The sequence below is a fragment of the Mauremys reevesii genome, linkage group 18, assembly GCF_016161935.1.
Source record: "Mauremys reevesii isolate NIE-2019 linkage group 18, ASM1616193v1, whole genome shotgun sequence".
NCBI classification, from domain to species: domain Eukaryota; kingdom Metazoa; phylum Chordata; order Testudines; family Geoemydidae; genus Mauremys; species Mauremys reevesii.
Window position 1 is genome coordinate 22,645,696 of NC_052640.1, and position 19,121 is coordinate 22,664,816.

General features: G+C 40.4%; 1 protein-coding gene across 3 annotated transcripts in view; it reads right to left on the bottom strand.

Moving 5' to 3' along the window:
• CCDC60 (coiled-coil domain containing 60) overlaps positions 1–19,121 on the bottom strand; it is a 145,373-nt gene that overhangs the window by 48,111 nt on the left and 78,141 nt on the right. For all 3 annotated transcript variants that reach the window (XM_039505901.1, XM_039505900.1, XM_039505898.1), the window contains exons 2-3: positions 12,498–12,590; positions 11,122–11,201 (exon numbers count right to left, since the gene is read on the bottom strand). In XM_039505901.1, coding sequence (XP_039361835.1) covers positions 11,122–11,201; positions 12,498–12,590 — 173 coding nt within the window. The remainder of the gene's footprint in view (positions 1–11,121; positions 11,202–12,497; positions 12,591–19,121) is intronic.

Consider the following 19,121-nt stretch of genomic DNA (forward strand, 5'->3'; position numbering starts at 1 on the left):
TGCTTGAGCCACCTACAGTGTGAAGGGTGGTATAAAGATTTAGAAACAGGCATCTGAGGGATTTAAGTTAAATGGAAGTGTAATTTTCACCCTCATTCAATTCATTGCTGAAATAATTGGTTTAAATCCTCTTTGGTGAAGGTTTTTTCTTTAACAATGTCCAGCATATCAAAAAATGTTAATGGAGAACCCTATTTGGATACATGAGATTGAAAAGGCTATACAAAATCTAACCTCTGGCAAAGCAACCAGGATCAGCTGGCTATCCAACAGACTTTCATAAAAGATGTGAACTGATAGTCCCTATTCTAAATAAAGTCACTGATGAAACTTTCCAAAATGGCTAATGTTTTGTGAGAGGAGGGTGATCTTTATCTTCAAAATTAAAGTAATAAAGACTGTGATAATTGTTGACATTTCCATCCTAAGTATTATGCTTTTGAATACAGAATATAATGTAAATCACCAAAAGTCTAGTAACCTGCCTAAACAGTACAATTCTCTCAATTGTTCAGATATCAATTGTATTTTGTGAAAGGCTGACTTGCTACTGATAGCACAAGAAAAATACTTCACCTAAATTGCCAAACCCAGTTATCAACTATCGCTTCACAAGTCTTTTCCCTAAATCCAGATAAGGAATTTGATAGAGTAGAATGGCCATTTCTTATGACAGTACTAGGAAAATTTGATTTTGGTTCAATTTTCCTTAATTGCGTTGAAGACTTTTACAATATTGTCTCTTGCATCTGTACTGACGAATGGAATTCTTTTCTGTCTTTCAGTTGGAAAGAGGAATAGGACGTGGTTGTCCACTCTTTCCTCTCCCCTTTTATTAATCTTTTGAATGCCTAGCGATACGTAAGAAATTGTCTACCACTGAAGGTATACAAATAAACAAAGATGAGCACCATATTCGTTTGTATGCAGGTGCTACAGTTTTGTCACCATCAATCCTTCCAAAATTTCCTCCAAATCCCTCTTCTTCAGTCCCTTCAAAATTTACATTAATAGATTAATTTGGAGAATGGATTTTTTCACAAAGATCAGATACCTCACATTTCCATCATCTCCCATATCAAACCTACAAATGTATTACATACTTCATCATTAACATATGCATAAATCTTTTCCAATGTCATCCATACAATCTTTGCTTATGATAAAATATTCCATGACATTCAAAACTGGCAGCTTCTTTCCTCTATCCTTAGTGGCCAGACCTGAAACTATCAAAATGAATTTATGCACTATTGTTGTAGCCATGTCGGTTTCAGGTTCTTAGAAAGGCAAGATGGGTGAGGTAGTATCTTTTATTGGACCAACTTCTGTTGGTGAGAGAGACAAGCATTTGAGCTACACAGAGCTCTTCCTCAGACTTGTGTCCTGGGATTACTTATGTGTCTGCTAATGATGAAGATCTCAGCTTTATTTGAAAAGTTGAATGAGTTAATCACACAGCATCTATGGAAAGGGAAACAACCCAGTTTATCACAAAAAACTCTTAAAAGCCTTATCAGCTGGAGACAGACCTACATCACTATCATTCGGCCTGGTAGTGCATTTTAAATGAATTGCACTAACACTGGGTATGCCCCTATTTCATTGAATATTGAAAAGCACCCAGCAGCACCATCTGGTATGCTCCATTATCTAACAAAGTCATCAGTACAATGTCTCTACGCAGACTGCCAAAGAGATATGAACTCTTTAGATACTCAGAGTTGTCTTTCAATCGTCTCAGTAATCTTAACCAAAAAATGGCTGATTAGACACTGGATTTGTTGACCAGATTGTCAATTTAAAGGGATATTTTTTTCGGCATACAGGAGCTTCCTTTAGAGAAGCCAGCCATCTGTCCACGTTAAAAGAGGAACTGACAATCTTCACCAACCACAGACATAGGGTCCACAGGTCTTTACCACCCAAATAAGGTTCTGTTCTGCTGCAAAGTATTCCCAATAACTCTAGTAACTCAGTGAGATTCATGGGCCTAAACCCAACCAGAGAAGACTAACTGTTTGTACCCTCCAAAAATGGCTCTACTTTCCTGAAAGCTGACAGTTCAGTGCAAATCCACTCCATTTTACAATCAGATTTTGTTCCCAGCTTCTATCACTGGGAATCTTGCTGCCCTCCCACACTCTCTGTTGTCTGAAGAAAATATTTTCAGTGGTGCTCATTTAAATAAAGTCACTCATTTCTAAGTATTTTGTGTAAATGTGTGACAGTGTTTCTAGTGAACTTGCACATCTTTCTGGTTGAATTGGGCAGCATGGGTGATTTATAGCCACATGTCTTTATGGGTTTACAGGTACAGTTTTGGAATACTTTTTTTTGTATGTGTTCTTGTATCTTTCTATTATTTATGATTAGTTATAAAGACCGCAACATCTTTGGTTCTCAAACAATACATTCTCACCCAACTGTGGATTACTGTACATCATTTTTGGATCACATTTACAGATGTCATCGGAACAAAGCAATAAGAAGGGATCCCTCTCACACAGAGATGAATGTCATTTCAAAGTCTTTGAGCTCAAGTTTGTTTAGTCTTAGTAAAAATAGTGTAGAAGATTTCCTACTGCAGAAATGAAAACATAATTCTTTGCTCAAAATACTAAATGTATCTGAACACTCAAGGACAATGACTTTGACAACTGCCATATTGTGCTCTGTCCACTGAATCATACACTGGGAAATATTTGGTCAAGTTGGTCAGAGCTACTTTGTGGGGACTCAGGTTCAGTTCACATTAAAAGAAAGAAGTTGAGAATCTGAAAATAAAGAGAACAGATCATCAGCTGGTTTGTCTGTTCCTTCCTTCATAAAGATAAGCAAGCTTCTCATTGCATTTTGACATGAGGCTTTCGGAAACATGATGTTTCAGAACTGACTGAATTCCCTTAAAAATGACCTGGCATAACCAATCATTTGGAAAATCCTAATTACAGCAATCGTCAGGGAGCCTTAATAGTACCTTAAGTGCATCTGTGATAGGGTGAGGGGAAGTATTAGTGATTGATACTTGTCACTGGTATTTATTATGAGCAACCTCTCTTCCCTATCGGGTCCTCCTTTGTGCCAGGATGGTGACTTACAGAAAATACTATATTTCTGTGCATGAGAGAAAGTGTTTTTGTAAGTGAGCATGTGTGAGGTGAAAATTACAGAGCTTGACATTATTTTGACTATGTCTTGATGTCTTAACTAGAATATTTAGTGAATGTGGTTAAATCCAATCCAGTAATGGCTCTTCAAACATTTCAGAGAGAGTATTAAAATTCATACTAATGTGCTATGTCACTATGACCACTACTACTGATAACTTACCCTTGGTTTCTTCTATTATTATTATTCCTTTAAAGCAAACAAGCTGTAAGACTACAGACATGACCCTCTGCAAATATGCTAAGATATATCAATTACTGCTTAATTAAGACTACTACCAAATATTCCTCTTTTGTCATGAGGAGGGAAGACAGCACACACAGATCACTGGATAGCATTTGTATTCCTCACCATATTACTCAATCACTTGCTACTCTGCTTGTCACACTGCTTTAAATTGAAGTTGCAAGGTAGCTATAGCGTAATGGCTTACACACTAGTTCCCCCCCCACCTTTCTTGTATTTCCCTCCCTACTTATTCCTCTCTCATCTACCTCCTTTCTGTCATGCTGCAGTTGCTGTATACAAGTATTGCAACACATGACTTTGGCTCCAAATATCTATACAGTTAGTTATCTAAAGTGGGTATTAAACCAGTTCTGCAGGTTCCTATCTCAAATATTTATTTAATTAGGGCAATTAGTTTCATTTCTTTACTTCTTTTGCCACTGTTTTTCTTTACACAGTGGATTTATATAAAATAACACCATGCAAATTATCAAGACAAGTGGGAAGGACTATATAGTGGTTGGCACATTTTTGTATTAAAAATGCATATACGAGGGATCAAGATATTTCAACACTTACAATATATACAGGAGAAAGCACAGCATAAAATCATTCAGTTAACAGACAACATCATTGCTTGATTATCAGAGATGTTTGTTATATAAATTCTCAATAACAGCTGAAAATGGTTGTAGTTATTGGTTGTTTGTCTACTGTAGATTTTAGAAAGTATTAGATAAAGTAGGTCCATTTTTAAAATTCCATTTCTCAATTGTTTCTCAAACAGACACATTTCTCCATGGCCATTATATCTCATGTATCACAACTCATTTGATAAACTATGAAATATGAGGGCTCCCCAATTGTTGTTGCCTTTGGAACCTGCTGGGCATGAAGATGTTTTTCCAGGATCTCCACTGGGAACACCTAGTAAAGGTTGTGCTATGTTGAATGACACTGGTTGGGAAAAAAAACAAACAAACATTGATTGCGCATGCATTGAGACTACTGTGGTTCCCAGAAAATTTGGATTTTAAGTGAAGTTCCCCATATATGACAGTGATTATGCAGGTTTCTCACAGTGTATTGAACAGTTTTGACTAGACTTAGGTAAAACTGAATTTCTCTTTTTAAAAAAGGGTTAGAGTGTGAAATTCTTCACTTATTTATTTTGCTTGATTTAACCTTATCTATCCTCATTGTCCTGCCCTAATTTCAATTTTTATGAAATTTTGGTGGACTGAATTATTTTACATGGAAGTATTTGGAATTGCATAAAGTCATTTTTGCATGGAACTGTGAATTAAACTTAGGAAACAAGACTAGATCAAAGCATATTAGCAGACTACTAATGTGCATAAGCAGGGTGCACAAAAACAGTTAGACCTTGGCATGCTAGTGCAGGCTAGATTTGCACCATAGCTTGCCACAAACCAAATGTTTATAGACAAGCCCACAATTAAAAATTGATGTAATCAGAATTTTGTTTATTATATACAGTGCAGAAAACTGAGAAAAGTCTTCAATTAAAAGAAGACTACAAAAACACTTAATCTTCTGTTGAAATCAATCCTGCACTGAGTCCCAGAGATGGATTAGATGATCTAAAATTTTTTTTTTCCAGGAGCTTGATTTAGTAGACAGTTAAAAAAATCCCAGTCAGACAGAGATACCAGTGTGGTCTAGAAGAATGAGCCTGGGATTTAGAATCTCAGGTACCTGAGTTCCAATCTTGGCTCTGACAATGACTCTTTGTATGGCCTTAGCAATTCACTTCACCTCCCTGACTAAGTTTTCCCAATTCACCAATGGGGATAAAAATACTTGCCCACCTGCCTATTTCAAAGGGGTGTTGTGGGGATTAACTAGTTAATGTTTGTGCACATACAAATATTACAAAAATGCTAAGTATTAGTTAAATACATCCACTAGGATTTTAAAAGCTTATTCCTACAGTAAAATATTAATGGTAAAAGATTTAAAGTGAAATAACCTTAAGAATTTAAATGAAAGTGGCAGGAGAAACTCCATCCTAGCAGAAAAATCTTCTAGGCCTTCAGTTGCAACAGACAAATCTTATACGCAGTGCCATCCATGCCAATTTAAAAAGATATATTTATACAGGAGAGCTGAGTTCAGATGCATCATCTTGTTTCCAGTTCTAATTTACAGCTTTCTTGACAGAGATGCAAAAAGGTCAAGTGATTTGCACAAGGTCATACAAAGACTTAGAGGCTCAGTCAATACTTGGAATCAGCATCCTCTTGATTCACATCCCTTTGCCCTCACCATTAGATCATAGAACATTATTAATGTGTGAATGTTGTCATAATATCTGTAGCATGCAATGCAGCGGAAGCAAAATGTCTGGAAAGACAAACATTTTTGATTTCTCCATATAGTCTGGACTAAGTACATCCATCTGCACATGATGTATATTTGCATTTTTATCTGGAGATTCTTGGTGGATGTAAAAAGCAAGCACTTAAGTTTGGCTTTTTGGTTTTTACTATCCCTGAAACACCTCTGAATTAGTCTCTCCAGGTCAGTTCTGTAGCACAATAACAGGGTTGTTGATGGAAGCCTGCCAGCCACTGCTTGTGCTATACCAGTTCTGTATAATACGGTACAGTTAGAACCCTCTCCAGACTGACATTCTAGTACCTTTCACAAGTACAAAGTTCACTTGAAACCTCCCAGAAATTACGGACTCACAAGATTGCTATTACAATACCCATTAAATGTGAGAACACCTTCTGAACTTTGTTAACAGTACTTCAAAAGGAAAAGCTTCTCTGAACTTAAATATTTCTAGGCGGGTGCAGTGCAGTTTCTAAAACCCTTGTTGGAAGTATCAGCTGATAGGCTAAATCAGGCCCTCTTCAGTCTACTTAAATCTGGTAAAAAATGACACTTGTAATAAATGACTTAGGACAGCCCAATTTTAATAAACAAAGTGGGTAAGTAATATATTTTATTGGACCAACTTTTGTTTGTGAGAGTTTTCGAGCTTAGACAGAGCTCTTCTTCTCAGAAATCTTCTCTCTCTTACCAACAGAAGTTGGTCCAAAAAAGAGATATTACCTCACTCACCTTGTCTCTCTAATATCCTAGGACCAACATGGCTACAACAAAACTGCATACAATCTTAAATAGTAATACAATCACTGGGCCAGCTTGCTTCAACCAAGCCTGTGGTGGGTCATCTGGTTACTCGTGTCAGAGACTCCTCTCCAAGTCTTCCCCGGGAGAATATTTTCTTCTCAGCCATCCCTCTCTGTTAAGAAAATAGCTATAATAACAGCTGTAATCAGATCCAGTTCAGGGAGTTCCTGCTGCTGTGTACCTGCACTAGCTCCTGGTCCTTACTTCTTGGGTGTGTGGGTGTATAAACCCCATAATACTTCTGAATGTAATTGGTTCAGATTTTCTCTGAATGATTCAGAGAACTGTTCCTCCAGTCTTAACATAGATTCATTTTAGTGAATTTAGGGTTTGTGAAAAGTGTAAAATTGCCAGCCCTTGTAAATAAAACTCCAGTCCTATCCACAAAATAGATAACCATATAGGAAAGGGATTATGCACTTCCAGCACTGCCCATACACTATGTCTCATCCCAATTCTAAAGGTATCACCTCTAAGGAAATGAGAGGACTTCACTCTCCATGCCAAATCAGTCATAGGCCTCTCTGAAGAGGTTAATAATGATTCCTTTAGTGCCAATTGTTATGGTGGATTTTGTGCTGCAGACATGTCCAAAGGAAAGCAATACAGGACAGCATGAGTTCCATGTAGCTACATCACAAACTTCAAGAAGCAATACTGAATGGAGGCAGGTTATCATCAAAAGAACTTTAAATTTAACCTCAAAGTGACAATCTCACTGAAGATTAGCAGTGAACAATGCATACAGACAACCAATCTAGAGCAGTTCTCTTGAACAGTAGCTAACAATGCATTTTTGGCAAAAGTAAATTATGCCTTATTCTGAAGTGGTCTCTTCAGCCCAGATAACATAGTATTTATTTTGTTTTGCTTTATGAAGTATTTATTATGTATTTTATTACCTAGTTTATGAGGTAAAATTTCACTAGGATTTGAATAAGCAAAATAATCAGGGAAGAAGTTCAGAGAAGGTAGGGAGAATGTAAGAAGGATGACGGGTTGAAACAGAACTCTGATATTACCTTCCATAACTAGTATGGAATTCTGGGATAACATTTAGGATTATGTAAAACCATCATGCTTTTGTGAAATGTAGCATTTTAATTATGTTGCAGTGTATATGTGCAAATAGGAGAGTACAGTTTTCTGTGGGAAACTTAGCTCGGAATTTCTTGACTTCTTTTGCAATTAGAATTTCAGCCTAACATCGCAAGAATGTAATTTTTTGCTTTTAGCATATTTTATGGTGATAAAATGTTTCAGCCATTCAGAGAACACACATTTGCCTAGGTTTAACCTAAGAAATTATCTACTGCTTGTACCAGCGTCCATCTTCTTTATTGCTGCTTGCTTTAATTCCGCTATTGTGTCTAGAGAATGCTTTTCAAAGTCTACAGCCCTTGTTGTAAACACTTGTGTAATCTGTATCCCACTGGGGTTGACAGTGGTAATTTGTCAGCATTTATTTGCAGCAGGCTGTAACTAAACCTTGTCAGGAGTAAAAAAATCTTTGTGTGTACAGATGCTTGCCGTTTTAATTGCAAAAAATGTTTGCTTTTCTTTAGTTTGACATTCAAAGTAAAGAATTCTAGAAGGTTCCAAGGAAATATTTCAGACGACTATAGAGTTACCTACTGCAATGCATACATGAATGCAATTTAATATCTAGTTAAGCTGTTACTGAGCAAATTTAGTGAATGGTCTCTAAGCAGTTCAGTGCAAAGGAACATCTGGCACAACAGCAGAGGAAAGATTTAGTTAGATGTTATTCTTTTTAACATTTCACTAAATTGATCATGCAAACAGGGATTAGGCCACTCAGTTACAAGGAATTAAAAGAAACTTTGGGCCTGACTCTCTCATTTACATTGCACCAGTATTGTGCCAGTTTAACACTATTGTAGTCAATTGAGCGGCACGAGTGTAAAACCGGTGAAGCAGAGTGGAGAGTCAGCGGGCCGGATATTCCTTTACAATAAGGCTCTTTCGCACTAAGGCTCCAATACCTTGGTCTAATTTGGTTGTTGGGTTTAGTATGCGGGTGCTGGGTGGCATTGGTGATCTGTGACACAGATAAGGTCAGATGATCTAGTGGTCCATTTGAGTCCCTCTGCTGGAGGCCCTGTGGTCCTGCCACACCTCACTCCAGAAAAGGAGCAGTGAAAGTGAGTCATCCAGACCTGTCTAGAAAGGCTGCAGGGAAGCAGCCAATCAGAACATAGCAGGCTCAGATAAAAGGAGCTGCATGAATGAGCCAGTCAACTCCTGATTGGGAACAGAGGAGTAAGGAAGGGTGCTCCTTCAGGAGCTCAAGGAAGAACCAGAAGATGGGTTAGTCAAATAGCACATGATTCCTATTTGTAGGGTCCCTGGGTTGGGACCCAGAGTAATGGTGAGCCAGGGTCCCACTCACCGGCTGCTGGGGAAGTGGCCAAAGCCCCAAGAAGGGACAAGTTTTTTTTAGAAGCCCAAGAAATGGGCTGGGCCATTAAACAGGCCCAGGGATGGGGCTGAAGACCCTGAAGAGCGTCAACCATTTGTTGAACTTTGTTACTCTCCCCCTATGCCCCTGGAAGGGGACTGAAGTTAAGAAGTGACATGGCTGGAGAGCTGGGACACCACAGAACCGCTAAAGGTGAAGAGTCTCCATGGAGAAAGACCTGTGGTGCTACTCTATAATACAGCAGGGGCAGACTTAAAGCAAACCCAGAAGATGCTGAGGACTGAGCCCAGAAACAGAGCTAAAGATTTTAACAAGGGCAGAGGGACAGGCGCTGTTGAATTTTTACCCTGCAAGGGGTTTGTTCGTTCACACATTGACTGCGTGTGACTTGGCCGGAGGGCTGAGACACTGAAGACCCATCTGACAACATTAACAGCCACCAAGGGTGGTGACAATGTGTGCAGGTTCGCACCCAACCAAAGGAGGTGCTCATGAGAGGTGAGTGTTCCCCGTCACACTGACCCACAGTAGGGTTGCCAACTTTCTACTTGCACAAAATTGAACACCCTTGCCCTGACCCCTCTGGGGTGGGGCCAGAAATGAGGAGTTCAGAGTGTGGGAGGGGGCTCTGGACTGAGGCAGTGGGTTGGGATGTGGGAGGGGGTGAGGGCTCCAGCTATGGGTGCAGGATCTGGGGTGGAGCTGGGGATGAGGGATTTGGGGTGCAGGAGGGTGCTCCAGGCTGGGATGGAGGGGTTCGGTGGGTGGGAGGGAGATCAGGGCTGGGACAGAGGGTTGGAGTGTGGGATGGGGTGCAGGCTCTGGGCGGTGCTTACCTCAGGCAGCTCCTGGAAGCAGCAGCATGTCCTCCCTCCAGCTCCTACATGGAGGCGCGGCCAGGCAACTCACACGCTGCCCTGTCTGCAGGCACCGCCCCCACAGCTCCTATTGGCTGCAGTGCCCAGCCAATGGGAGCAGTGGAGCTGGTGCCTGGGGCGGGGACAGTGCATGGAGCCCCATGGCTGCCTCTACGCCTAGGAACCAGAGGAAAGACATGCCACTTCTTCTGGGAGCCGTGCAGAGCCATGGCAGGTAGGTAACCTGCCTTAGCCCCGCTGCGCTGCTAACTGGACTTTTAACCGTCTGGTCAGTAGTGCTGACCAGAGCTGCCAGGGTTCCTTTTCGACCGGGCATTCTGGTTGAAAACTGGACACCTGGCAACCCTAACTCAGAACCTTTACTGCTCAATAGTTAAGGTTATGTTGAGTTTTATACTTAAAGCAAGTTTTAAATCTCTTATATTGCATGTTAAAACTAAGTGGGGGGAGATTTTCAAAAGCACCTAAAGGATTTCAGAGCATAAAGCTAATTCAAAGTCCCACTCCTATCTAATGTCTGGATGTGCTCATTACAAAACATTAAAGGAGTCAAGCTTCAGCCCTGATTCTGATTGGAGTGTCTCACATCTCACGGAAGAGGCGAGAGAGGGAGTTCGCACCCTGGAGGCCCAGAGGTAGAACCAGTGACTGGCTGCTGCCCAGACCCAGCTGGCTTGAAAGTACATGGGATCCAGAAGTACATGGTGACTGTCCCTTGGGAGGACTCGGTCAGGGCTGTAAACACACTTCTCTGTCTTCCATGTCTGTTTTGGGACCAGAACTAAACACAGTATTCCAAGTGGGTGCACACACCTCTTTCTACAGTAGCATTACAATATTTACACTATTATTTTCTATCCCACTCTTTATACACCCTAACATTTTGCTTGCATTTTTGACTGCTTTGATTACCAGTCTCACCACAATATTAATTTGTGAAAAGACGGAAGAGAGGGTGCCAAGCATCTTAATAAATGATATTATAATGATGCTGTAATGGTGCTTTGTGAGAGCTCTGTAACATAGACCCACCCAAATTATCACCATTTCTTCATGCGGAGATGACATCATTTTGAATAAGCATAAATGATAGCGATAGAGTAAACCTCCATTTCTGAACTGTTGGTAGGTATCGTTGCCTAGTTTGCCCTAGAGTGTGGCTATTGCAGCCCAAGGAATCTTTCTTTTCTACCCATGGCCTTAAAAATTCCATTTCTGTGCACTCTAGATTTTTACCTCGTGTGAGTAAGATCTTTACTAAGAGTCTTCAGATCCTTTTCTATTTGTTTAAATGATGGGGGTGTCTTCAAAGGTTCCTGTGCAGTAGATTGAAAATAATTGTAAGGAAAAGAAACTGGATGTTAATGAAAATAGTTAATTAAAGTGGAGACAGTGGATGCAGCTAAACTTACGGTTGCACAATAGTTCCTAGGTTCTTTTAAAAATGTTATTAGCATCAGTAACCAGAGTTTTCATATACTTTCAGATGCAGAACTCTACCTTTCGTTTACTCTCTAATGTGCTTACACATTTATATATAAAAAATATCAGGATCAACCAACCTTCCAACATTCAGTTTTGTGCTCAACAGAAGGGAGATCTAGCAGATTTAAAATAAACAAAAGGTGAGAGCACACCGCAATAAATAAATAAATCAAAATCTTGTTGCTAGACCATCAAAGCCAACCCAGGCAAATTGTTAAACACAAATGTGAGAGGGAAATGTACTTTAGGATAGCCAATGTGGTAACCAGCTTGCTAGTTTTTTCTTTAAATTTACGCTGTAGGATTTGCTTCAGCGTAGATAGCCATAGACTATAATGTAGTTCTGCATTGTTATATTACACATCAACTAGAACATATGCTTGGGTGATCTTGGATGAATTACAGCAGCAGACTTGTCACAGTAATTGTTCTGTGCTTAGCAAAAAAAGGCGTTTGAGTAAAATATCTCCAAGCCATTCAATATTTAAAAATGATGCTGTTTGGTCACTCTACGTGAAAGCTGGGACGGCTCTACTGACCGCAGTGGAATAACACCAATATATACCAGCTGGTCCCATAGATCTAAATATGCGCTACGGCGGCAGATGCTCTAAAAATCAATCAAATATAAATAACTATTTGAAATGAAAACTATAATAATGTGCTAACCATTTCTGCATTGAGCATCAATATAGGTTAAGATCCAGGCCTTTTAAAACGTGTAAATTCAAATGAACAGAGTGGAAGAGATTACCATTACTAAGCATGGACATTAACAGCAACAGTGTTATCAAATTAGGACCTGATCCTGCAGTCCTTCCCCATACGCAAACTTTCTGCTGACTTCAATGATAGATTTACCTGGGTGAGGAGAATTGGCCCATAAAGTTTAGAATGTTTATCAGCCAGAGAAAAAGCAGGATTTCTTACAGCTTTTTGAGAAAAGCGTTCAATTAGCTTAAAAGTAATTATGTAATATCATGATGTGCAGTAAGGATTTAGGCCTTCATTCAGCAAGGTACTTATGTAGGTAACTTTCAGCATGCGGATAAGTCTTATTGTCTAAAATTATGCATGTGCTTAAGTACTCTGCTGAACGAGGACCTTAGTGAGCAATTTAAACTCACCTTTGGTCTTGGGGAAATCTTTGCAATAGTCACTGTATCCACTTTCTTTAGTGCTTCTTCCTGAGCAGTGGATGCCTCCTCTTTTATTGGTTCCTAAAAAAAATAAGTCAAATGTAATTATTTTGTACTGCTACTGCTAAGTATCTGTGTAATATAAGAACAAGATCTTCAAAATTATTGCACAAATCAATTTTCTTGTGCTAATCCATCTGTGAATATTTAGTCATAAATGACAGCTAATTTTCATATGAAGAAAGGCATACAAACCTGTGTAATTTTGGCACACAAAAATGTATTCACATTTGAGGCATATTCAAACACACCACTGTGCAAAATGCATGCATAGATTTTAAATTAAGTTGCTTGAGTGCTTAAAGTGCTTTAAATAACAAACATTGCTCTTGGAAAATTGTTTAGATGGGTTACTGCGTCAAACCTAAAAGGAAAATCCAATTCCCAAAACTTGGAATAAATAGGAAATTAATTACCTGTAGTTGCTGTTCTCTGAAGTTATACATTGTCATAGATCACCATTCTTGGGTCTGTGCTTCAACACACACATGCAATCCCCTTAAGTGGAACACAGGTACTTCCTCAGTCCTCCAAGCACCATTTTTTTTCCCAAGTAGGAGGAAAATATATTCCCACCAGGTATAAAAAACAAAACTATTTTAAATGTCTTAATAAAAGACAAACGATTACAGAGCTCCGAACTATGCATGGTGATCAGGCTGAGACGACAGCAAATTGATTAATTTTTCCAGCAGTATTCTTGGACTAAGGAGCCGGTTTATTGACTAATGTAATCAAAGCAGGACTAGCCAGAGGCTTTGGTTAGCTGCATCCAGAAGGTTAGGGCACAGCTGACTGTATACTGAAGGTGAAGAGGTCTGCTCGATGCATACCAGACTCAGTGCTTTCGGTGAAGTGCTCAATGAGCACCGCCAAAATAGTGTGTTAAGGAACGGAGGGTGTAAAAAACCCCAACCAACACACAACTTTACTTAGAACAAAGGCCAACTGAGGAGGAACAAAGTCCTCAGACACTGGAAAGTTGTCAGGATAGATGTTCCAGTGTGTTGACTGATGCAGTCAACTGACTGAAGATTGGCTGCCAATGGGGCCAAATGAAAACAATTTTATAAAAATGGAAGGAAGGCACTAGGGTCAAAGCACCAGCAGTTGAGATAGGATATTCTGAGGAAAAGATACAAGATAGCAGATGAAATGTTGAGGTAATGAAAGGTAGCTATATACATAGAAGCCGGACTCAGTGGTCCCGGAAAGCCCCTTCACTGCACAAGCTATAGTACTGTCAAAGGAGCACTAGTAGGCACCAACTTTCACTGCGGGGGTTGGCAGGAGATGTCTGCTACTGGAACCACCAGTTTAAAACTTTGAACTTGGGAAGTTTCTGCCTTGGAGTATGGACCCAGGAGTGAGGATCTATCAGCATGGTCTCTCTATGTGAAGAGAGGGGTGAGGAGAATGAAACAAGGCGGCCTGTAGGGAAAAATAACATAGAACCTGCCAGCTCAGATGGAATCTCAGTTTGTTTGTTGTTCATAAGAATATAGATTAAACTCCGGAAGGAAATGGACTTGGATGTTTTGGTGAATACCCCATGCATGTGCGTACATGCATCCAGGTGCTGTTTTCAGTGTAAGGTGAAAATTGTCCATTCAAAGAAATTTCTAGTAGTTTAAGGCTTCCTTCAGTCCTCTTTCCCTCCACTCCTGATTTTTCTTTCTGTTTTTTTTTCACTCTTCCTCCTTCATTGAGGTTCTCTTCTCTTCCCAGAATCAGTGGAGTTATTTGCCTGTCCCGCTCCTGACAGTATGTCTTTCCCAGCCAGTGACACCAAGGGCCAGATTCTGTCTCATTTTATTATGCTGAGTAGTATTCTGACTCTGTAAGTAATATCACTAAAATCAGTGGGATAGCTTGTGAAATAAGATAAAGCTAAATGTGAGTAAGGGTGACAGAATCTAGCCCTCAGATTGCATCAGTTGTTTATATCCATGAGCAGCAGTACAGGACACTTTTTCCATTAGACCATGTAGTAAGGATCATTGCAAAGCTACACCACCCCAGCAAGTGCATCAGGAGGCAATGTTCCTGAGACAGGCTCAACTCCTCCCTTGAATTCCCAATTGCATTAGTTGAGAATAAATTTGTGACCATCCTTTCTGGGGTATAATATACCTTTGCTCCTGCGTATGGCAGCTCTACTGCCTACTGAGAGGCAAAGGAAGGGCAGAGACATGCCTCCAGCTACTCTCTGCCAGTGGCGGATTTAGAGTTAGTGGGGCCCTGTGTGCAGCTTCACTTTCGGGGCCTCACCCTTGGGACCCAGCCAAGAAAAAGAACATTCTCCCTTATCTTCTCCCTGTTTTTCATTCTTTTTTTCCTTCATCCTCCTCCTATAAGTAATGGGAAGTAAATTAAAATAAAGTGAGGTACCTTGATTGGGGTAGGGGTTCAGGAGGGGGCAGGCTCTGGGAGGAAGTTTGGGTGCTGAGTGCAGGGGATTGGGGTGCTGGAGGGGGCACTTACCTTGGGCAGCACGGCTCCCAAAGCGACTGGCACACACCCCCATCTGGCAGCAGCTCCTAGGCGGGGGTGGGGCAGGGGGTCTCCATGCACTACTACCCGCAGGCACTGCCCCCACAGCTCCCATTGGCCGCAGTTTCTGGCCAATGGGAGATGTGGAGTCGGTGCTCAGGACAGGGGCAGCGCACGGAGACACCCCTCCCCAGGGACTGCAGGGACATGCTGGCCACTTCTGGGAGCGATGCAGTGCGGAGGGAGGGAGGCAGAGCAGGCAGGGAGCCGCCTTAGCCCTCCTGCTGGCATGTCTCTGCATGCCCCTTAGGGGATGGGGGACAGCGGGTCTCCATGTGCTGCCTGGGGTGTGAGCAGTGCGCAGAGCACCTCTCCCCTCCCCGACCGAGGGCATGCACAGATTTTTTCATGGTAAATCTGCTCCTGCTCTCTGCCCAGTCGCTCTTTGTGGGGAGTAGCTAGGACACAGCCCTTGCGCTCCCCTAAACACTGGAGACATGATTCAGGCAACCCTAAAACAGAATACATGAGGGGGTTGTCCTTACAGCCTACTCCCCTGCAAGACTACGTTAGCCCAGGGCAGAATCTAGCCTTGAAATAGTACATGTGTAGTTACAACACCATCATATAACAACACAGTTCTGTCTTTTTAATTTGAAATTGGAAAAAGTGAAGAAAACAATATGGAAATGTCTCATCTGTTCAACTCCCAACATAATATTATTGAAATGATCCACATAGACAAATATGACATGTTATGTGCAGGATTCACGACAGGACTATTTTTTTTAATTTTGTTTCTCTGAATAAATAGGCTATGAGGAAAAAATCCCATCTCCTTTTTAAATATTTAAAGGACAGTTCTAGTGATCATTTCCCATTTTCAATATTACTGGATTGCCATGACATATCATCACATAATTCCATATGTATGAACCGCTGGTATTTTTATAAATATCAAAATCCATAAATTATCTATGGAAACATGACCCAAAGCAAGATCGCATGGGAAATCATCCAAAAACATTTCTGATGAGGATGATTCATGTCAGTAGTTTTTCTTGAGATCAGGATGTATGTACCTAGCAGTTGTGGAGATAAATGAACTGCAGAGAAGCTACAGCAGGTGGAGCTAGATGCCACCTGATTGGACCCAGCTCTGTTCTTGCAGAACTGAATCTGAATCCTTCCTGTGCCCATCAGATGTTACTTAGGGTGCAAATGAAGATCCACCTTCCCTGTCTCTCCTTGGCCATCCTTCACCCATCCTCTATGTTGTTAAGTCCCATAAGTTTCCCGTCTCTAAGTACTGTTTGACAGAGGGATTCTATCAGTCGCCTCCTTTTGTGTGTTTCTGCAGCTATCCAGTGCATGCATCCCTGCCATAACAGACAATATGTCCCAACTATTTTCATTTTCTTTTCTGGATAACTCTGGAGATAAAGAGTTGTTGAACACTGACAAATCTCAGCATTTGTTATCAATTCTTTCCATTGAACACCTAGTATTTTCCTGAGGTATTTGCTTTTGAAGGCATTTAGTCACTTGTCTATATCTTTGGTGGATTTCCAGCTTTCACATCTATATGTTAAGGTGGAAATAACATTTGAGTTGATGATTCACAGTTTGGTCGTTGAGTGGTAGATTTTCAATGATCATCTTGTTTTAACTGGTGAATGCAGCTGTTGCCTTGCCAATCTGTGATATTATTGCCTTCTGGCTATCCCCACTGGCTTGCATGTTACTGCCAAGGTAGGTGAATTGGCTCACTGCTTGCATTCCTTTGCCTTCTAAAGTAATGCATGAGTTGGGAGTTTTATTACTGCTTTACAGTTATAGTTGCAAAATGTTAATGTGTTTGAAATGAATCTGAGCTTCCTCCATCACAGAGCGCCCATTAGCCATATGACTGACTTAGTGCATTTGTTGCCGGCCTACCATCAACCTAGTAAAGATAACTCTTAATCATATCCATAAATCTAATCAGCTCCCATGAAACCTTTGATGTGGAGGTGCCAAAGCTTCATGTTTTGGCTGCCTACTGGACTGAATTCTGAATGTTGTTTTTTATAGGCAGTAGTCAAGCTGAATTCCAGTGCAGTGCTCAGAGCTTTTATTTTATTTTACTTTTTAACAGCAACTGCTTAGTACTGGCCCTTTCCCCCTCTCTCCTCCATTAGGGCAAGGAAATGTGAAACAGAGGAATAAGGACTGAAGGAGAATTCACAATTTAACACAGATTCCAAGGCAAAAAGCTTCTTTAAGAATGAGTAATGTAGAATTAAGATTGTGCTCAAAATAATATTAAAAAAGTACTTTAGTCTTTTTTTTTAAAAAACCCACAGAAACAAAACAGACACAACAGAAATTTTTAGATACAGGGCCAGATCCTCTGATCCATTAGGGGATACTACACCAGTCTAATGACGCAAAGCACCCTAATTTGGCCATTTGATAAGTCTCTTTGCTGAGGGGAATAGTTGGCGAGTGTAGAGCTGTTGCAGTAGTTACCATGCCATGACCTTCGGGTTGTGAGTGCAGGAGGAGTAGGGAAATAATAGGATGTAAAAGGAGAGGAAAGGTAGATCTTTTGCCCAAGGCACAAGACAAACTCAGGATACATGGGATCAATTCCCAGCACTGACACAGACTTCCTGTGTGACCCCAGACAGATCCCTGATCCAAAGCCCACTGAAGTTAATGGGAGTCTTTCCAGGGGTTCTGGATCAAATACTGACTCTCTCTGTGCCTCTGCTCCCCATCTGTAAAACTGGAATAAACCACACTTCCCAATACACTTAACCAGCACAGGGACTTTGCAAAATAAATTCATTATCATTTATGAAGAATTCAGATACTGTGATGATGGGGATCATAAAGGTACGTAGAAAGGAGCCAAAACCCTGCTGTTTCTGTACTTGAAAAAAAGCTTAAATGGCCTTGTTTTGTTTATCCAGTCTGTTTCCCTCAGCTTATTATTATATCTCATGGAGATCCTTGTCTCCAAGGAACACTGACCTAATTTTAATAATTAAAATCCTTGGGACAAATTAATCCCTAGTGTGACTCTGCTAGGAATTCATGTTGGCTCCTTGAGTGACTGTATTATTAGAGTTAGGGTTAAGGAGGTTAGTATTTCAAATGGGTCATCACAAGCTGTTAGAAAAATTCTCTCACACTTGTACACGACATCTCTATTTTTGCATCTCCGATTCCTGTTTGCTCTTGTGTTTCGTTTGTTTCATTGATGTGGTTGTTAGGCAACATGCCAAAGGGTTTAGTTTTATGCAACACTTCCCAACTCATCTATTCACTGTGTTTTGTAGTGTCTGACCTATGAAAGTATTTCCGCTCTTGGTTAATGTTTTCTAGACATCACCCATTGCTGATGTCGAAATTATAAATGCTTCCCCCCATCTTATATTTAAAAATAAGATGTTTTGGATATGCATTAATCCATCCCATTAGAAATTGATGTAATCTGTACTGAACTGACAACAAAAAATCTGCCTTTCAGAGTGAGAATGGTACAGACTATCATTCTGGTATTCAGTAAACTTTAAACAGGAGTTTCAAGTGAACTAGGAAAGAAGTTGAAGAGTTCCAGTCAGAAATGAAGGGGCTAGACACATATAAACAGCTTTGAAAATTCACAATTTTCAGTCAGATGCAGAACTTCCTCTTATTGGAATGCTATATTAAAATACAAGCATTTGTGAACCAAGAAAGGAGTTGCTAATAAAATTATCAGATTAGTATCTTCTAGAGCACCATCTCCATTCAAGAGAAAAAGAACAGGCTACTCTGTCTTCTTTCACAGTGAGAACAAAGTTAATTTGAGAAGGGGTTGGGAAAGGCACAGCTGGACAGCCTCAGGAGATTCAAGGAAATGTAATTGAGAAATAATTATCTCTCTAATTACTTCTGACCAAATCAATAAAAACTGCAGAATACAGAAGCATGACTGCCTCATGGCAGAGGATGAAGAACAACAAAGTTGAAGATGACCATGAAACTAAAGAAAAGGCCAGACATGCTGGGAACTTTAAAGCCCTCCTC